Source organism: Aquarana catesbeiana, linkage group LG03 (genome assembly GCF_042186555.1).
Source record: "Aquarana catesbeiana isolate 2022-GZ linkage group LG03, ASM4218655v1, whole genome shotgun sequence".
NCBI lineage: Eukaryota > Metazoa > Chordata > Amphibia > Anura > Ranidae > Aquarana > Aquarana catesbeiana.
Genome location: NC_133326.1, coordinates 183796384 through 183813537, shown reverse-complemented (window position 1 = coordinate 183813537; position 17154 = coordinate 183796384). Strand labels below are relative to the sequence as shown.

The 17154-nt window shown below is 40.3% G+C and overlaps 1 protein-coding gene across 2 annotated transcripts in view; it reads left to right on the top strand.

The window, feature by feature from the left end:
- Window positions 1-17154, top strand: part of PHTF2 (putative homeodomain transcription factor 2) — a 250240-nt gene that overhangs the window by 122688 nt on the left and 110398 nt on the right. For both annotated transcript variants that reach the window (XM_073619589.1, XM_073619588.1), the window contains exons 4-5: window positions 11829-11898; window positions 16212-16370. In XM_073619589.1, coding sequence (XP_073475690.1) covers window positions 11829-11898; window positions 16212-16370 — 229 coding nt within the window. The remainder of the gene's footprint in view (window positions 1-11828; window positions 11899-16211; window positions 16371-17154) is intronic.

Genomic DNA, 17154 nt, shown 5'->3' with positions numbered 1-17154 from the left:
TTCTCTCCTTAAATTAAATATTAGGGATAAAGGAGGATTCATATGGCAACTGGCATTTTCCATATGTTAATGAATGGTATTAATAACGGTTTTGCACAGAGAACCCCTTCTCTGGGGTCCCCCCGCCGGCGCTCTGGTCTCCACTCCCCCCCACCCCCCCGCGCCGAGTGCACCCATAGAAAGCCGCTTGCTATGGGGGCACTCATGTGTGCTTGCTCCCGAGCCTCACTGTGTGTGTCCCCAAGACACTCAGCCCTGCCCCCCTTCTCCCCCCTCACTGGCTATTGTATCTGTGTCAATTGAAAGCAAGAGAGAGAGCCTTGGCTCTCGTGCACATCGATGGGTCAAGATGGGGTTCAGGTATGTATTTCGGAGGGAGACCTGCATACAGAAGGTTTTTCACTTTACAACTTTCAGCCAAAGTTCTCATTGGTACGATTTGGCATGCCAAATTGGTGGCTATTGCCGGCAATGGCACTGTCCGAATCGGTACGCGGCCGCAACGATTCACAAAAGTAATTCCTGTACTACTTTTGGCGACTTCGGGAGGCAATTTGTATAGACATCTGTGCAGGAACCTGCATTGCCGGGTTAAAATCGTGCGAGTTCAGCTGAACTTGCACGATTTCTAACCTGCAGCATTGTAAACCTATGCAGAATGCATGAAGGTAAGAAACCTTCTAGCTTTACAACCACTTTAAACGTAATCTTAATAAACAGAAGAGAATTTTTTCTTCTCTCACTACAGAAATACACAAGTAAAAAAGTACTGTTTGTCATCTCTAGAAAGAACCATATTCTAACTTGTATATTTATGACTTCAAACCAGTGTTCAACATAATATATAGCATCACTATCAGAACAAATGTTTTTCCTTATCTCTCTCTTTCTTTCTTTCTTTCTTTCTTTCTTTCTTTCTTTCTTTCTTTCTTTCTTTCTTTCTTTCTTTCTTTCTTTCTTTCTTTCTTTCTTTCTTTCTTTCTTTCTTTCTTTCTTTCTTTCTTTCTTTCTTTCTTTCTTTCTTTCTCTTGTTTCAAGGTTAAAGCCTGGTGTGTTTACATCATGAAAAAAAGGAGGGGGTAGGGAATACTCAACTAGTCTTAAAGCTGACCATCATTCATTTTTTCATCTTTCCATCTATTAAATCGTCTGCCCTTATTGTTTTAACTTTGGATAGTAAAACTTATTTTTTTCTGCCAGTAAATAACTCATACAGCCCACTTCCTGTTTCTTGTCTGGTAAAAAGCCTAGGATTATGACATCATGCACAGCTCTCTCTCCCTCTTGTTAGCGTTAGCCAGGAGGGGGGGGGGTGTGAGTCATAAGAGGGCCAATGAGAGCTGCAGAGCTGGAGGTTTGCCTCTGTGTAAATCCAGGAAGTGAACAGGCGGCAGCTTCAGCTGCCCACAGTTAAAATGACTGCTGCCGGACTCGGTGGAGGGAGATTTCTGCAGCAAATTTGGCAAGTGCAGAATCACAGTATATATATAAAATATTATTATTATTATTATTCAGGATTTATATAGCGCCAACAGTTTGCGCAGCACTTCACAACATAACATGGGGCAAACAGTACAGTTACAATACAATTCAATACAGGAAGGATCAGAGGGTCCTGCTCGTTAGAGCTTACAGTGTAGAAGGAAGGGTCAAGTGGAACAAAAGGTAACAGTGGTGGGGGGGGGGGGATGATCAGATGGAGAAAATGTAAAATACAGTTGTTGGGTGTGGGAGGGGTAGGCTTCTCTGAAATGGAGGGTTTTCAGGGAACGTCTAAAAGCTTATAGAGTTGGACATAATCAGAAAGATTGGGGTAAGGAGTTCCATAGGATTGGAGAGGCTCTGCAAAAGTCCTGGAGGCGAGCATGGCAGGAGGTGATGTGGGAGCTAGAGAGCAGGATATCTTGAGAAGAACGAGGAGAACGATTAGGTTGGTTTTTAGAGACTAGGTCATTGATGTAGCTGAGGGCAGAGTTGTGGATGGCTTTGTAAGTAGTTGTTAGTATTTTGAATTTAATTTGTTGGGTGAGCGTGAGCCAGTGGAAATAATATGCAAAGTGGTTGGGAGGAATCTTCAAAATGACAAAGATATTTTTATTACAAATTAAAGCAGAATGCCGGGTTTTCAAAAAATCCCCCATTAGTACACCCCCCCCCCCCCAAAACACTAAACAGTTATTACATTTCTTAAATTTCCTACCGTTTAAGAAATACAGTCAGGTCCATAAATATTGGGACATCGACATAATTCTAATCTTTTTGGCTCTATACACCACCACAATGGATTTGAAATGAAACAAACAGGATGCACTTTAACTGCAGACTTTCAGCTTTAATTTGAGGGGTGTTTACATCCAAATCAGGTGAACGGTGTAGGAATTACAACAGTTTGTATATGTGATACTTTTTAAGGGACCAAAAGTAATGGGACAGATTAACAATCATCCATCAAACTTTCAATTTTTAATACTTGGTTGCAAATCTTTTGCAGTCAATTACAGCCTGAAGTCTGGAATGCATACACATCAACAGATGCTGGGTTTCATCCCTGGTGATGCTCTGCCAGGCCTCTACTGCAACTGTCTTCAGTTCCTGCTTGTTCTTGGGGCATTTTCCCTTCAGTTTTGTCTTCAGAAAGTGAAATGCGTGCTCAATTGCATAACATTTCACTTCTTTCCCTTAAAAAAACTCTTTGGTTGCTTTCACAGTACGCTTCGGGTCATTGTCCATCTGCATTGTGAAGCACCGTCCAATGAGTTCTGAAGCATTTTGCTGAATATGAGCAGATAATATTGCCCGAAACACTTCAGAATTCATCCTGCTGCTTTTGTCAGCAGTCACATCAATAAATACAAGAGAACCAGTTCCATTGGCAGCCATACATGCCCACGCCATGACACTACCACCACCATGCTTCACTGATGAGGTGGTATGCTTTGGCTCATGAGCAGTTCCTTTCCTTCTCCATACTCTTCTCTTCCCATCACTCTGGTACAAGTTGATCTTGGTCTCATCAATCTAGAGGATGTTGTTCCAGAACTGTGAAGGCTTTTTTAGATGTTGTTTGGCAAACTCTAATCTGTCCTTCCTGTTTTTGAGGCTTAACAATGGTTTACATCTTGTTATGAACCATCTGTATTAGGGCCGAAACAACTAATCGATTAATCGACAACTAATCGATTATGAAATTAATCGATTACTATTTTCATAATCGATTAATCGTCCAGTAACATAATGGGGTTAAAAAAGCTAAAATTAGCCCTATATAGTACAAAAAGAGCAAAAAATCTCTACTGTAAATATTACTTTCAATGTTGCACAGTAAAAAAACGAAGGGCTAATTTTTTTTTTTTTTTTTTTTAACTCCATTATGTTATTAAATGTCTTAGGCCTGGTTCTCACCCATGTGTTTTTTGGTGCTTTTTGCAGAAATGCACTACAGTTCATTTAACATTCACATCTATGCTTTTTTTCAGCTGCTGTGTATTTGGAAATGGTGCTTTTTTGTTTCAATATACTTCAATGGAGAAGCTGCAGAAAAGCATGTAATATTACAGTTCTGTTTGAAAATCTGCAAAACAGTCTAGAATTTTTTTTTTTCTTTAAAAAAAAAAAATTGATCTAAGTCTGATGATATTTACCAGATTCAACCTCTAATAGTATATAGAGTATATCTCTTTTGTCTGTTATTCTCAGAAAGGATTAAAGATTTTACTCCCTAACCATATAGTTGGTTATTTATATTTACCCCTGCTTATAAAGATATTTAGGAATAAATTGCCTTTTTTAAAACTTTACATATTAACTAAATTATACACCACACTTTTTTTTAAGGTTATTAACTGATTAAATGAAACAATAATCGGCCAACTAATCGATTATGAAAATAATCGTTAGTTGCAGCCCTAATCTGTATTCACTCTGGTGAAGTCTTCTCTCGATTGTTGACTTTGACACACATACACGTACCTCCTGGAGAGTGTTTTTGATCTGGCCAACTGTTGTGAAAGGTGTTTTCTTCACTAGGGAAAGAATTTTTTCGGTCATCCACCACAGTTGTTTTCCATGGTCTTCTGGGTCTTTTGGTGTTGCTGAGCTTACCGGTGTGTTCTTTCTTTTTTAAGGATGTTCCAAACAGTTGATTTGGCCACACCTAATGTTTTTGCTATCTCTCTGATGGGTTTGTTTTGTTTTTTTCAGCCTAATGATGGCTTGCTTCACTGATGGTGACAGCTCTTTGGATCTCATATTAAGAGTTGACAAAAACAGATTCCAAATGCAAATAGTACACTTGGACTATTGGACTATGAACGCTGGACCTTTTATCTGCTCATTTATCCTTGTAAATGGGATAATAAGGGAATAACACGCACCTGGCCATGGAACAGCTGAGCAGCCAATTGTCCCATTACTTTTGGTCCCTTAAAAAGTGGGAGGCACATATACAAACTGTTGTAATTCCTACACCGTTCACCTGTTTTGGATGTAAATGCCCTCAAATTAAAGCTGAAAGTTTGCAGTTAAAGCACATCTTGTTTCATTTCAAATCCATTGTGGTGGTTTATAGAGCCAAAAAGATTAGAATTGTGTCAATGTCCCAATATTTATGGACCTGACTGTATGTCTGATTGAATTTTCAGGAAGTCAGCTTTGTGATTCAAAAAATGCATCATCTTTTCTGGCAGGGAGGATCTCTTAGAACAAGATTTTTTTTTTTTTTTTGACCTATTATCCTCAATTAACATACTCAAGCCAAGTGAATCCAGTCTTATCCTTCTGTAATGACGGTCCACTTTAAAGTAGTATTAAACCAAAGTGTTTTTTAATTTTATACATTGAGCAGAATGGGATAAACGCTCTCCAGATAAGGCCTGGTTAACGCTATAGCAGGTGGTTGCGGGTGCAGGAATCGCACCTGTTCCCACTGCCAAAATGCATGGGCTGCCATTCATTCCTAATGGCACCCCCACGCAGCTAAAACACAGCATGTTTGCAGGTGCGGGAATCACTGGGATATCTGATTTCTCTGCTGCTGTTTTAAAAATGGCGCAGGAACCTTTTTCTTGGAATGCAGGTACGCCAGCCCATTCAAAACATACAATTATCCTATGTCCTAAAGGGTTTAGTCACCAGGTTCTAAACTCTTTGTTTCCCTGCCAGTGTCTGGCTTTTTTGAGACTGGGTACATAAAAGCCAGAGGACCATTCATCTTGAGTGTATTAAATTGAGGTGAGGAATGCATGAAGGTAGTACATTCTTTCTTAAGGGTGCAGGGACACAGATGACTGGGGCAAAGTACTCCTGTGATCCACATAGGCCGAAGCCAGGTGGACCCTGCTTCATAGAGATCAGCAGAAGGATGTCCACCAAGAGCTTAGTGAGAGGCTTCCCCAAAAATCTACCCCTCTGGTTAGATCTTCCCACCTGACATCAGGTCAGGCTTCGATAACCTGCACCCTCAGCCTCTGTGCATAAATATTTAAAAAGCACATGCAGTGAAGTGCTCATGAAAAAATTGTGAAAAGAGTGCTATGTGAAGTAGGCACAATAGCTTTTTGGTTAGTATAAGAATTTCTCCAGGCTAGCCAAAAGGCCCGTTCAGGAGGTGCGTGTAAAAAAACAAAGTGGACTGTTCTAGTGCCAGTGAAAACACTCAATGGTTTACCACTTCCAAAGTTTTTTTTGTTTATTTTTAGCACCCCTAGGACGTCACTCCCAAGGGGCACATCACCAGTAGCCCCTTGTGCCTCAGAGCCCAAGGCCAGACAAACGCAGCCTCATTCCTTCCAGAAAGGCATTATAACTTGGAGTGCAGCTTTTAACTGGGGACAGGCCAGAATCGGTCTTTCAGACAAACATTTTTCCTGTGAAGGGGGTGGCATTTGAGGATGATACCTCCCCCTTCTGAAAAATCGGATCAGGATGGTGCTCTTATAGTGGTGATTTCAGGTAAAGAATAACCCAAGGTACCTAGCATGGTGTCACTTAAAATACCTTAACCATCCATGACTTGATTCAGACTCTGAAAAAAACAGTGCTGTATGGGAACTGGCCTTGACCAGAGAATATTTTTACTTCTGAAAAACGCTTTGCTCAACAGTATGCTTTTGCGGAAAGTTTCCTTCAAAAGCGGGCAGTTCCTGAAATCCAGCAATAGACGTTGCTATTTCTTGTCTTAACAAGATCCTCACTACCCCCATGGAGGATAATTCTGTGTTCAAAGAACAATTAAACAAGAGGTTAAAGGCCCTCTCAAGAGCCTTTTTTTTTTTTTTTTTTTTTTTTTGGTGGGCTCCACAGTGGTTGTTTCTATGGCAGTCTGTCAGAAAATTGCTATCTGGATTCAGCACTTGGCCCTTAATCCTTGTTCTGCCATAATGGATACTTCTGTCCACAGTGAGACCTTTTTCCTACAGCCTTATGCTACTGTATGAATGGCCTGGTGGACACGCTTTATAAAGTCTCCATCATGGTCAACTAAGTGCTAATGCAAGAAACTCTTACAAAGTTACCCTTTGAAGGCAAAGTCTGTTGTGTAGCTTCTTAGATAAATACATCAGGGATATTATAGGGGGTTAGAGTACTTTCCTCCCACAGAAAAAGAAGGCACTATCAGTAGGGCTTCTGCTTCTGAGGTTAGCAAAGGTTCCTTTTGTCTTATGGTCTTCCAATGCCAAGTCAAAGACCGGAACATCATTTTTTAAGAAGACATGGTCCTCCAAATCAGTCAAGACTGATGCAAAAACCTTGTTCTAGTGATGGGGTGAATTTTCTTCATAACGTAGAATGAATAGCTGATTGCCTGTACATTCTGTCCATGGTGTCTTGTACATGATTTGATCCTGATTTTACAATAAAGAAATTTCGTTGGATTATATTTTCCTGGTGTGCGGCTGTCCGGACTTTATCCTCTACTCACAACATGTAAAATGTAGCGGCAACTTTTTTTTTTTTTTGCATAATATAGCTTAAATGCACCCATGCCAAATACACATTAAAAGATAAGTTTACCTATGTTAAAGAAATACATAAATGCACATCTATTTGCAGGTAAAAAATGTGCATTTATCATTATTTTTTTTATTTTTATTTTTTTTACATGGAGCCTGGAAAGCATTGCACCCTCGATCAGCAGATCACGGGTGCCATGCAGGCTCTTGCAGACTGTCAGTGTAAGGATCCTTGGCTTGTTACTAGAGGCAGCAGCTGCAGGAGTGGGAACATGTTACTTGTTCCCAAAGGTGATCCTTTAAGTGATTCAGCTGCTCTATCTCAATCACTTGGCGAACCACCACAGTACATTTACAGTACTGTGATGGGGCGACACATGCAGACACAATTGCACACATGTACCTCATTATGCCTGCTCCAGTTTAGGAGTGGGCTGCATGCCAGTACAGTGTTACTATGTACTATGGTGACACTGAACTACTCTGATGAAAGAATGTAAAAAAAAAAAAAAAAAAAAAAAATAGTGCATAAAGAAAAAAGTGTACATTTTTTTATTTAAAATTTTTTTTTTTTATGACACTGTACTGCACTGGGGACAGTATATTAAAAAAAAAAAACCTTTAATTTTCTAAAAAATTGTGACAAAACATTACAACTTCAAAAAACTCACCATGCCTCTTACTAAATCCCTCAGACTGTGTACTTTCCAAAAATGGGTTATTTATAACGGAAAGTAAAAAATATTTTCACACTCTCTATATGTGTGAAAAATTATATAAATTTAATTTGCTTAGTGTTGCATGGCCACGCAATTGCCAGTTAAAGTAACAGCGCCGAATAGCAAAAATTGGTTTTGTCATGAAGCACTATACAAAATGCCATGAGGTTTAAAAGCATACTAAACAAATATAAATAAACGCGCTTAAATGTCTCAACGAAGAAAGTGCTTGCATAAAAGTGTCCAATGCTTCAGACAAAGGTTAGCAACAAATTTCTTCCAGTGCGTCGCACCAACCATGTGCCTCCACTTTCACATTAGAAAGCTCACCAGAACTCCATGGCCCATTTTAAAGTGATTGTAAAATCTTGTGGTTTTTTTCCTATAAAAATAATAAACATGTTATACTTACCTGCTCTCTTGCAGTGAATTTGCACAGAGCAGCCTGGATTTTCCTCTTCTCGGGTCCCTCTTCTGTGATCCTGGCTCCTCCCCCTGTTCAGTGCTCCCACAGCATGCAGCTTGCTATGAGGGCTGCCGAGCTGAGTCACTGGAGAAGGATCTGGGTGTTCTAGTAGAATGATCGTTGACAGATTTAATACATGCAATGCCAAGCTTCAGTTTCTAAAGCTAGCAAAATATTTTCTTGTATTAAGAGATAAACGAGAGCGAGAGATATACTTTTGCCCCTGTACAAATCAAAAGTAAGACCTCCTCTGAAATATGCAGTTCAGTTTTGGGCACCAATTCACAAATATAATATTAGAGACCTGGAGAAAGTGCAGAGAAGTGCAGCCAAATGGATAAGAGGCATGGAAGAGATCGGCTATGAGGAAAGATTGGCTGAACTGAATTTATTCCCTTGAAAAGAGGCAATTAACGGGGGATATGATCAACCTCTATTAAGACATACAGTGAATATAAAAAGTCTATACGCCCCCTGTTAAAATATCAGGTTTCTGTGATGTAAAAAAAAATGAAACAAAGATGAATAATTTCCGAACTTTTCCCACCTTTTAATGTGACCTATAAACTGTACAACTCAGTTGAACAACAAACTGAAATCTTTTAGGTGGAGGGAAGCAAAAATAAAAAAACTAGAATAATATGGTTGCATAAGTGTGTACACCCTTAAACTTTGTTGAAGTACCTTTTGATTTTATTACAGCACTCAGTGTTTTTGGGTATGAGTCCATCAGCATGGCACATCTTGACTTGGCAATTTTTGCCCACTCTGCAAAAATCTGTCAGATTGCAAGGGCATCGCCTGTGCACAGCCCTCTTCAGATCACCCCACAGGTCTGGGCTCTGGCCATTCCAAAACTTGAATCATCTTCTAGTGCTATAATAAATATCCTCAGTACTATAATAAAATAAAGTACTACTAGTTGGATTGTTTCTGTCAGTTTAAATAAGGCAAAATGCTCACCGGCGAATAGTAGTAATGGTAGCCATGCAGGAGGGACAGTGCTCACTCTTGTACTTGAGTATTTCATGTGCAGCCCTCTATGAAGCCGCCTCTCGGGTCCCAGCAGCGCCTCTCAGGTCCCAGCAGCGCCTCTCAGGTCCCAGCAGCATCTCTCAAGCATGAGGAGCGTCCGCGGGGAAGGTGCCAGCGTCTCAGCAGGGAACGCACTTATGAGTGCGGCGTCCTAACCGCGAGGAACGTGCATGCCGCTACTGCGCATGCACAGTTTTCGGCTCCATTATTGGCAAGAATTCTCTTTCGGCAATTTGCTGGAAAGGCCATTTTCGGCCGAAATTTCTGTGCATCCCTAGAAAATACCTACTATAACAGCTGGACTTTATTTGGGGTTAATCAGAGGCACTTTAAATTATGGCAGGTGTATATTGACTCCTATTTAACATGAATTTGAATGTGATTGCTTAATTCTGAACACAGCTACATGCCCAGTTATAAGAGGGTGTGCACACTTATGCAACAACATTATTTTAGTTTAATTCTCCCCCTAAAAGATTTGTTTGTTTTTCAATTGAGTTGTACAGTTTATAGGTCACATTAAAGGTGGAGAATATTCTAAAATTATTTATCTTTGTCTCATTTTTTTACATCACAGAAACCTGACATTTTAACAGGGGTGTGTAGACTTTTTATATCAACTGTAAGTGGTCCATATAGTGATCTTGGTGTAGAGTTATTCACTTTTAGGTAATTACAGAGGACAAGGGCGCACCCTTTATGTCAGGGGGAAATTAAATTTAGCCCTCACATACTGAAGGACTAATTCACTTTTAAGGGCTGTGAAAATGTGGAAAAGACTCCCTCCATAACTAGTTCTGGCCAGCTCAGTAGATTGTTTTAAAAAAGAGCTGAATGCATTCCTTAATGAACAAAATACAACTGGATACAATTTTTTAGAAGTAAACACCAGAGGTAGTGAATCCAAGTAATATCCAATTTGCCCCCCGGGGGATTGGATAGAGATTTTTTTTCTGCTCAACTTGGGTGAATTGGACCATGCTTTATTGGAGCGGTTTTGTCTTCCTCTGAATCTACTATGGGTGTAGGATACCATATAAGGAGATTTATTTGTGTGACGAACTATGTAAAAAATACTACTATCCAGAGTATAACACAACAAGAATGAACTAGCGGGGAAAAGGTGAAACAAATGAACACCGTTTAAGCATACGGTCTAAACATATATAGCTTGCACGTTTTATGAGTACCATGTAGATAGACATCGCATAGCGGCAACAAACTGTTCCATTTATTCCATGTACAGCCGATAGAAAAATGTGCCTGCCACTAGAGCAACATGGGATCCAGAACTCATTCATGTCACAGCTGAGAGTTTGAGCCATCTCATGAGGTATTGCTAATTTCTAGAGCGGAATACATCCAGCCAGACCACATATCTCAGCATTTTTATCCTGTTCATCTCTAATCATGTATACCTATCTCTTCTTCCATTATTTTATCTACTTCCCTTTTCAGTCTCAGATGGTAGGACAGCATTCCTGCTTCCAAAATTGGAGTATTAGACGATTAAAAGATGCAGGTTAACCTTATTTATATAGACCTTAAGAGAGGAAGTGTCATGAAATGGGTAGTGTAGGGTTGTATATTGTGTATGTCTGAGGGTAGTTTTTGATTTTTTTTATTTTTTATTTTTGTGATATTATCCTCCACAACGTTTGTATCTTGGGGCAGGACCACCAGAGATGCATAAAAGGGCCTTCTTGCGAGCAATTCTACCAACGGGAAGCCTAGCTCTGCCTCACATTCCCTCAAAGTACAGGGTCTGCTTTGAGATAATGGGGTTTTATATATATGGGACAGGAGGTGTTGGGATTGACGATCTAGGGCACATAGGGGCTTGAGTTATTTTAAGGAGGTTACCAACCATAAGGTAGGTGTCAACCTATGTAGGAAGTCTTGATAGTTGACAGTAGTACAAGTGATCCATTGGTGAAGCCTCCAAACTGCTGGTACAACTGGTCTAGGCTATTACCTTTTTCTTCAGGATTCTAAAGTCCTGCATGGAAACTGGCAGGTCGTTAATTGCCTCACTCCCTTTTTTGGGGATTTTTTGGCCTTATTGGACATCTAGAAACTACACACTTCAATTTGTTGTTTGCCTCATCAGCGCTATTTGTGCTTTGCTATCAGCTTTACCAATTTCTTTTCTCTCCATTTGACTTGAGTGGCCCTAGGTTTTCACCAGGATTCTGGTCTCAGACTTGGCTCTGCTCCATGCTCAAAGGATTCATGTTGGGGTACTTGGGCGATCTACTGTAAAAGTCCATCTCTCTCGCTCTCTTCATGTCCTGTTTGTGTCTTTGTGAAGACTATCAGTTTTTTGATAAATATGCTTAAATTACTGAAATGTCCACCTATAAAGTTGATCATAATCTTTTTATTCTTCAAACTTGTGTGTGAACGCATTAAGTTGGTCAGCTGGAACTGCATTCTTCCTCTCATTGTAAGCCCTTACTTTTTATAGTATTTATTACCTAGTGAGTGATTTGATAGTGCTGAGTTTATATATTAATTTAAAAAAAAAAAAAAAAAAAATATATATATATATATATATATATATATATATATATAATATTTATTTTTTTCTTTATATTTAAATTGATTTTAATATTATGCATTTGTTTTATTATTTTAATGGGATGATTATCGGTGCAGGGTTTACGGAACAAGCCAAAGAAAACCGGACATGTAAAACCAGACCTAATTGATGTGGATCTTGTCAGAGGTACAGTATGTAATAACATAATTATACATTTTTACATACTACAAAGTGACTGTTGTCATTTTAAATTGCCAGTTTGTACTAACGTCATTGTAACAAAGATATGTTCAAACAATTTCAACCAATGTTTTGTTAAAATGGATGATGGGTGACAGACTTCCGTGTTTTTTGTTTTTCTATGGTTTATAATTACAAAGTTTTGTGATGTGCCTTGACCCAGGACATTCACAGTGACACACTTGCCTAGAGCTCTCCTAGTCTCTATAGGTTAGGAGAATGTGAACATTAACAATGAACACACCCTTCTTCTGTGTGCCTGTACAGATTTAAACCTCTCTAAACTCACCTTGACTTTTTCCTGTTGCCCAAGTTACAAAAATAAGTAATCGGAAACTGTGGACAACTAGAAAGTTCCCAGCTTATTTAACTTTTGACAGTATTAGTAGCTAGAACACGACTATGTTGCCTTTTAAATGTTCAGTGCAACAAAACCCTTTTTCTGAAGAAAAGAGGAAAAAAAAAGCATCTGAATTTATTTCACATTGTCAGGGACACCAGATGAAGTAATTGTCAGCTGCAGTTTGAACTTTCAGTCAGTCAGCAATAAATAGGAGCAAGTCTGTCAGGCATATTCAGTAAGGTGGCAAAGCAGAAACAATAAGCAAATGTGGTAATCTATAAAATAGAATCATATAGTGATTTTAATACTCAAATCTGTTGCTGTGGGTTACTGCATCCCTGTCTCTAGCCTAACAGTGTCATTGGTAATTTTTTATGTGCTTAAAGTGGAGCTGCCTAATAAACTACTTTAAAAACCTGTGTAGTGTGTTTTATTTTTGACACTTTTTCCAGGTGAATTGGTAGGGGTACGATGTACCCCATACTCACATAGGGTGGGGGGCCGGGATCTGGGGGCTCCCTTATTAAAGGGAGCTCCCAGATTCCGATAAGCCCCTCGCCTACAGACCCCGACAACTAAAGGCTGGGGTTGTCGGGAAGAGACTCTTGTCCTCATCAACATGGGGACAAGGTGCTTTGGGGTGGGGGGGGGCGCAGCGCCCCCCTGCCCCGAAGCACCTACCCCCATGTTGAGGGCATGCGGCCTGGTACGGTTCAGAAGGGGAGGGGACGCTCGCTCATCCCCACCCCCTTTCCTGACCGGCCAGGCTGCGTGCTCAGATAAGGGTTTGGTATGGATTTCAGGGGGACCCCCACGCCATTTTTTTTTTCGGCGGAGGGGGTTCCCCTTAAAATCCCCTTAAAATCTATACCAGACCGAAGGGCCTGGTATTGTCTATGGGGGGAACCCCACGCCAATTTTTTTTTTTTTCATTTTGGCGGGGGTTCCCTTTCATCCTCAGCACAGAAGATGCACCGCAAGTCTGATCATGATGATCCGACTTCTGGTGCGACTTCTATTCAAATCAATTGGCTCCCATAGGGAACCATTGATTTTGAATAGAGGCAGAGAAACGTGGCTGATAAAATCATGTTTTTAAAGCAGAGTTTTCCTGCCAGCAATCCAACATTCAGAACAGTGGTATAGTGGATAGCACTCTCACCTAGCAGTAAAAAGGGTTGCTGGTTCGTATCCCAAACACGACACTACCTGTCTGGAGTTTGCATGTTCTCCCTGTGCCTGCGTGGGTTTCCTCTGGGTACTCCGGTTTCCTCCCACGCTCCAAAGACATGCTGGTAGGTCAATTGGCTTCTGTCCAAAATTGGCCCTAGTATATGAATGTGAGTTGGGGACCTTGGATTGTGGGCTCCTTGAGGGTAGATGTGAGTGTGCAATGTGTGTTATATCAACTTCTCTACCCTGTATATCCTCATGCTAACATCCTTAGAGGTTGGAAAACTTTTCTTTAGCTTTGCTGAAAGTCTTTTTTGCCAGCCTTACTTGCTATGTGGAATGTGGAATGTTTTCCTTGCTGACCTTTATCAAGATTCCTTGCTACACCCCTGCTTGAGCTGAGGTAAAAACAGCCCCACCACTGGGTTGCAGCTTCATGCAGAAGGCTTTTCAGAGGGTTAGCTAACCACTGGCTAAAATCCCTACAGGCTGAGTGAAGGCCTTCAAAACATAACTTCACGCAGCCTGTAGGGATTTTAGCCAGAGGTCAGCTAACCCCTCTGAAAAGCCTTCTGCATGAAGTTGTAACTCAGTAGTGGGGCTGATTGTACATCTGGATGGGAATTTGGGTAGTTTGCCTCCCCAGCATGTGGACGCCCTCTTTATCCCAAAGGCTAGACTGGTATCTGGCTTCTCTGTTGCCCCTCTTGTGCTACTGCACAAAACAATGTTACTTCCCAGGCCTTCCTGGGTTCCCTGCACCCCGGGACACCCTTTTCTATGTCCTAATTGGTCTTGGTTTGTGAAGTTGTACCCCCTCTGGATTCCTACTCCCTTTTCAGGTGTATCCCATAACCTTGAATAATATTGCATCCCCCTGTTGAACCTGGTACTCCTTAGCATCCCTCCTCTCCACAGGGGCTCACTGGCCTACCAGCTTAGCCAGATACTTCCCTACAGTATTTATTGTGTCGTTGGACCCTTTATTATCTGTCAGGTAATTTCCTCTTCTTCCCCATCAGGGGTCTGTAGGACATTGAGGGAACAAACTCTTAACATCCTGTGCTCTTTTCTGGTTGTCGTTTTTTCTGCCTGGGATGAGCCATCCAGATGGTCCCTACAGCCTCTCAGTGGTCACTTGGCATATCCCATCAGTCTCTTTGGAGAGAATAAGGTGGTCTCTTTCTCTGATCACTTGAAGATGTGTTCTACTTATGTGGCTTATCCACAATCTTTTGAGGACGTTTCTCCAGATTCCTTTGCCTTTCAGGCGAATGTTCTCAGCAGGCTAAGGTTCCTGTCCCTCACTCCCTGATTGTGGCTGCTTCGATCAGGGCAGGTCAGGAGATTGTTAAATGTTAGATGTTCTTGGCTTAAGCTTGAGCAGCCCTTGCTTATTTATCTGTCGGGCCCCAAGATACTTCCAGTAGTTATCGTAGAGGATTTTGTTCACCCTCAAGAGGGTGTCCTTTTGTCCACCCTCTTGTCCTGACTCTTTTGCACCAATATGGGGTTGTGGTATGGTTTTCATATGTCTACTTTTGTTGGAGTACTTCTGATGCACCCTATCCCCTTTTATCAGTCAAATTGACTTCAGGGTTGGTACCCATCAGTTCTGTATTAGTCACTTAGTTACCCTTATGGGATATTTTGTGGTGACATTTTCTTGCGTTCTTGGATATATCTTTTTGCAAGATTGGTTTCCTGGCTAGGCAACATGATTCTTATTATGGAACCTTCCTGCTTTGAATCTTAAGGATTGGGAGTGTAAGGTCTGGGCCTTCACATGTAAACGCTGATCTTCTCTTATGGACCAGTTTTTGTCCCCTCTGGGGACCTGTTCTCCTGGGGGTTCTTGTGTCGTGGTTTTTTTTTTTTTTTTTTTTACATCATGTTGTTCTGGTTTTTCTTTATCGAGTAGTTATAATGTTCCACCTGTTTTGTTGGGTTGGTGGTCTGAGGCTTAATGTTCCTTTCTATGGGGTCTGCTTGGTGGTTATGTCATCTGTCCTGGTCTTGAGCATCAGGTTGATCCTCTGTGGCCTTCCTTTGGTTATATTGGCAAGTTCTCTTTCTTGCATGGGGGCTTCTTCTCATCTGGCTCAGATTTGGGCACTGGTCCTTCAGGTAGTTGTTGGTTACAGACCATTTCCCACTCATTTCTGTGGCAAGTTTAGTCCCAGCTGCCCACCTCTGTCATCCCGTCTGCTCCTGAATTTCTGTGTCTCTCAAATCAATTTCGTGAAAGCTATGAGGTGTGTTTTGTTTTTTTCTGCACCCCAGGCAATGCTTTTTGAGGTATACTGGGTAGAGGGGGAGTTGTACAGGTGATGGCTTACAACTTTCCTTTTTGCCAGAGTCCCACCTTTCTGCGTTCAGCAAGTAAAATCCAACTATTTTTGAACTCTTGTGTTCCTCAATGGACTCCGAGAAATAGATTTTACAGTAAGTACAACATTTTATTATTGATCCTGCCATTTCCTGTAACAAACACAGCTTTGCAGCACAAGTGGCGGGGTTAAATAATGTCCAGCTTTAAAAATATTTCTATAGTGGCCAGTCTGATTCCTTGTCTATCCAGAGGATAAAAGCTGAAATCTAATTGGCCATTTTTTTTTGTGTGTGTGTGTGTGTGTGTAAAAAGACCCCAATATTTTGGTAATATATTGCACAGCTCTTTAATGCTAATTTTCTAGCCCTTTTCATGCTCATATATTATCTCACTTTTTTTATATTATTAAAGGGTCTGCATTTGCAAAAGCAAAACCTGAAAGCCCATGGACATCTCTGACGAGGAAAGGAATTGTTCGTGTTGTATTTTTTCCTTTTTTCTTTAGATGGTGGCTTCAAGTTACTTCAAAGGTCATCTTTTTTTGGTTGCTTTTACTATATCTTCTTCAAGGTAAATGAAACAATGCTCTCAACAAATGCTTGTTCTGTTTTCTAAGATGTTGTGTTTTTAAGAAAAAAATTGTATTTTCTTAATGTTTCATTTTCTTTTTTTATTTTTAAAACCTAAAGATGCTGTGAGTTATTGTAAAGCGAAATTAAACTCTCTCAACATTAACAGTTTTTTTAATCCTCTTGCTGCTAGCATTAGTATATAGATAGGAAGGTATAATATATTTACTTTTTTTTTTTTTACATTGCTTCCTGGTTTCTGGCCTAGGCCAAAATGATGTCATACATCCCAGGAGTCTTTTGTGGGCATTTTTTTTCTTTCATCTGGAAAAGGGAAGAAAGGGCTTTCTTAGCTAGGCACACCCTCCTGCCTGCGTGCCTGAGCTAATAGATTGCAGGAAGTAATTGCTACACAAATCATCTGACCTTACTCAAGATGGCCACAGCTAGAAAGGCTGGGGGTGTTTTTCAAAGTAATTTCTCAACAAAATAAAGCATGGGGACATGGATCGATTCGTTTTTTTTTTTTTTTTTTTTTTTTTTAATATTAAAAATGAATTGGTATTTTAGGTTTGTTGTACTTAGATACAGTTTTTAGTTCTGCTTTTAAAGTACTTATCTAACATGTCCTTCTTTTTTATATAAAGCAAGTCCTGTTGTAAAATAAACTGAGTAGCTTGTGCGCTACACAGTGTGTAAAATAAGTACGTTTCTAAATACATTTGTATAGAATGATGTCAAAAAGCAAATATATACCAAGATGTGTAACAAATACTAAGTAGATA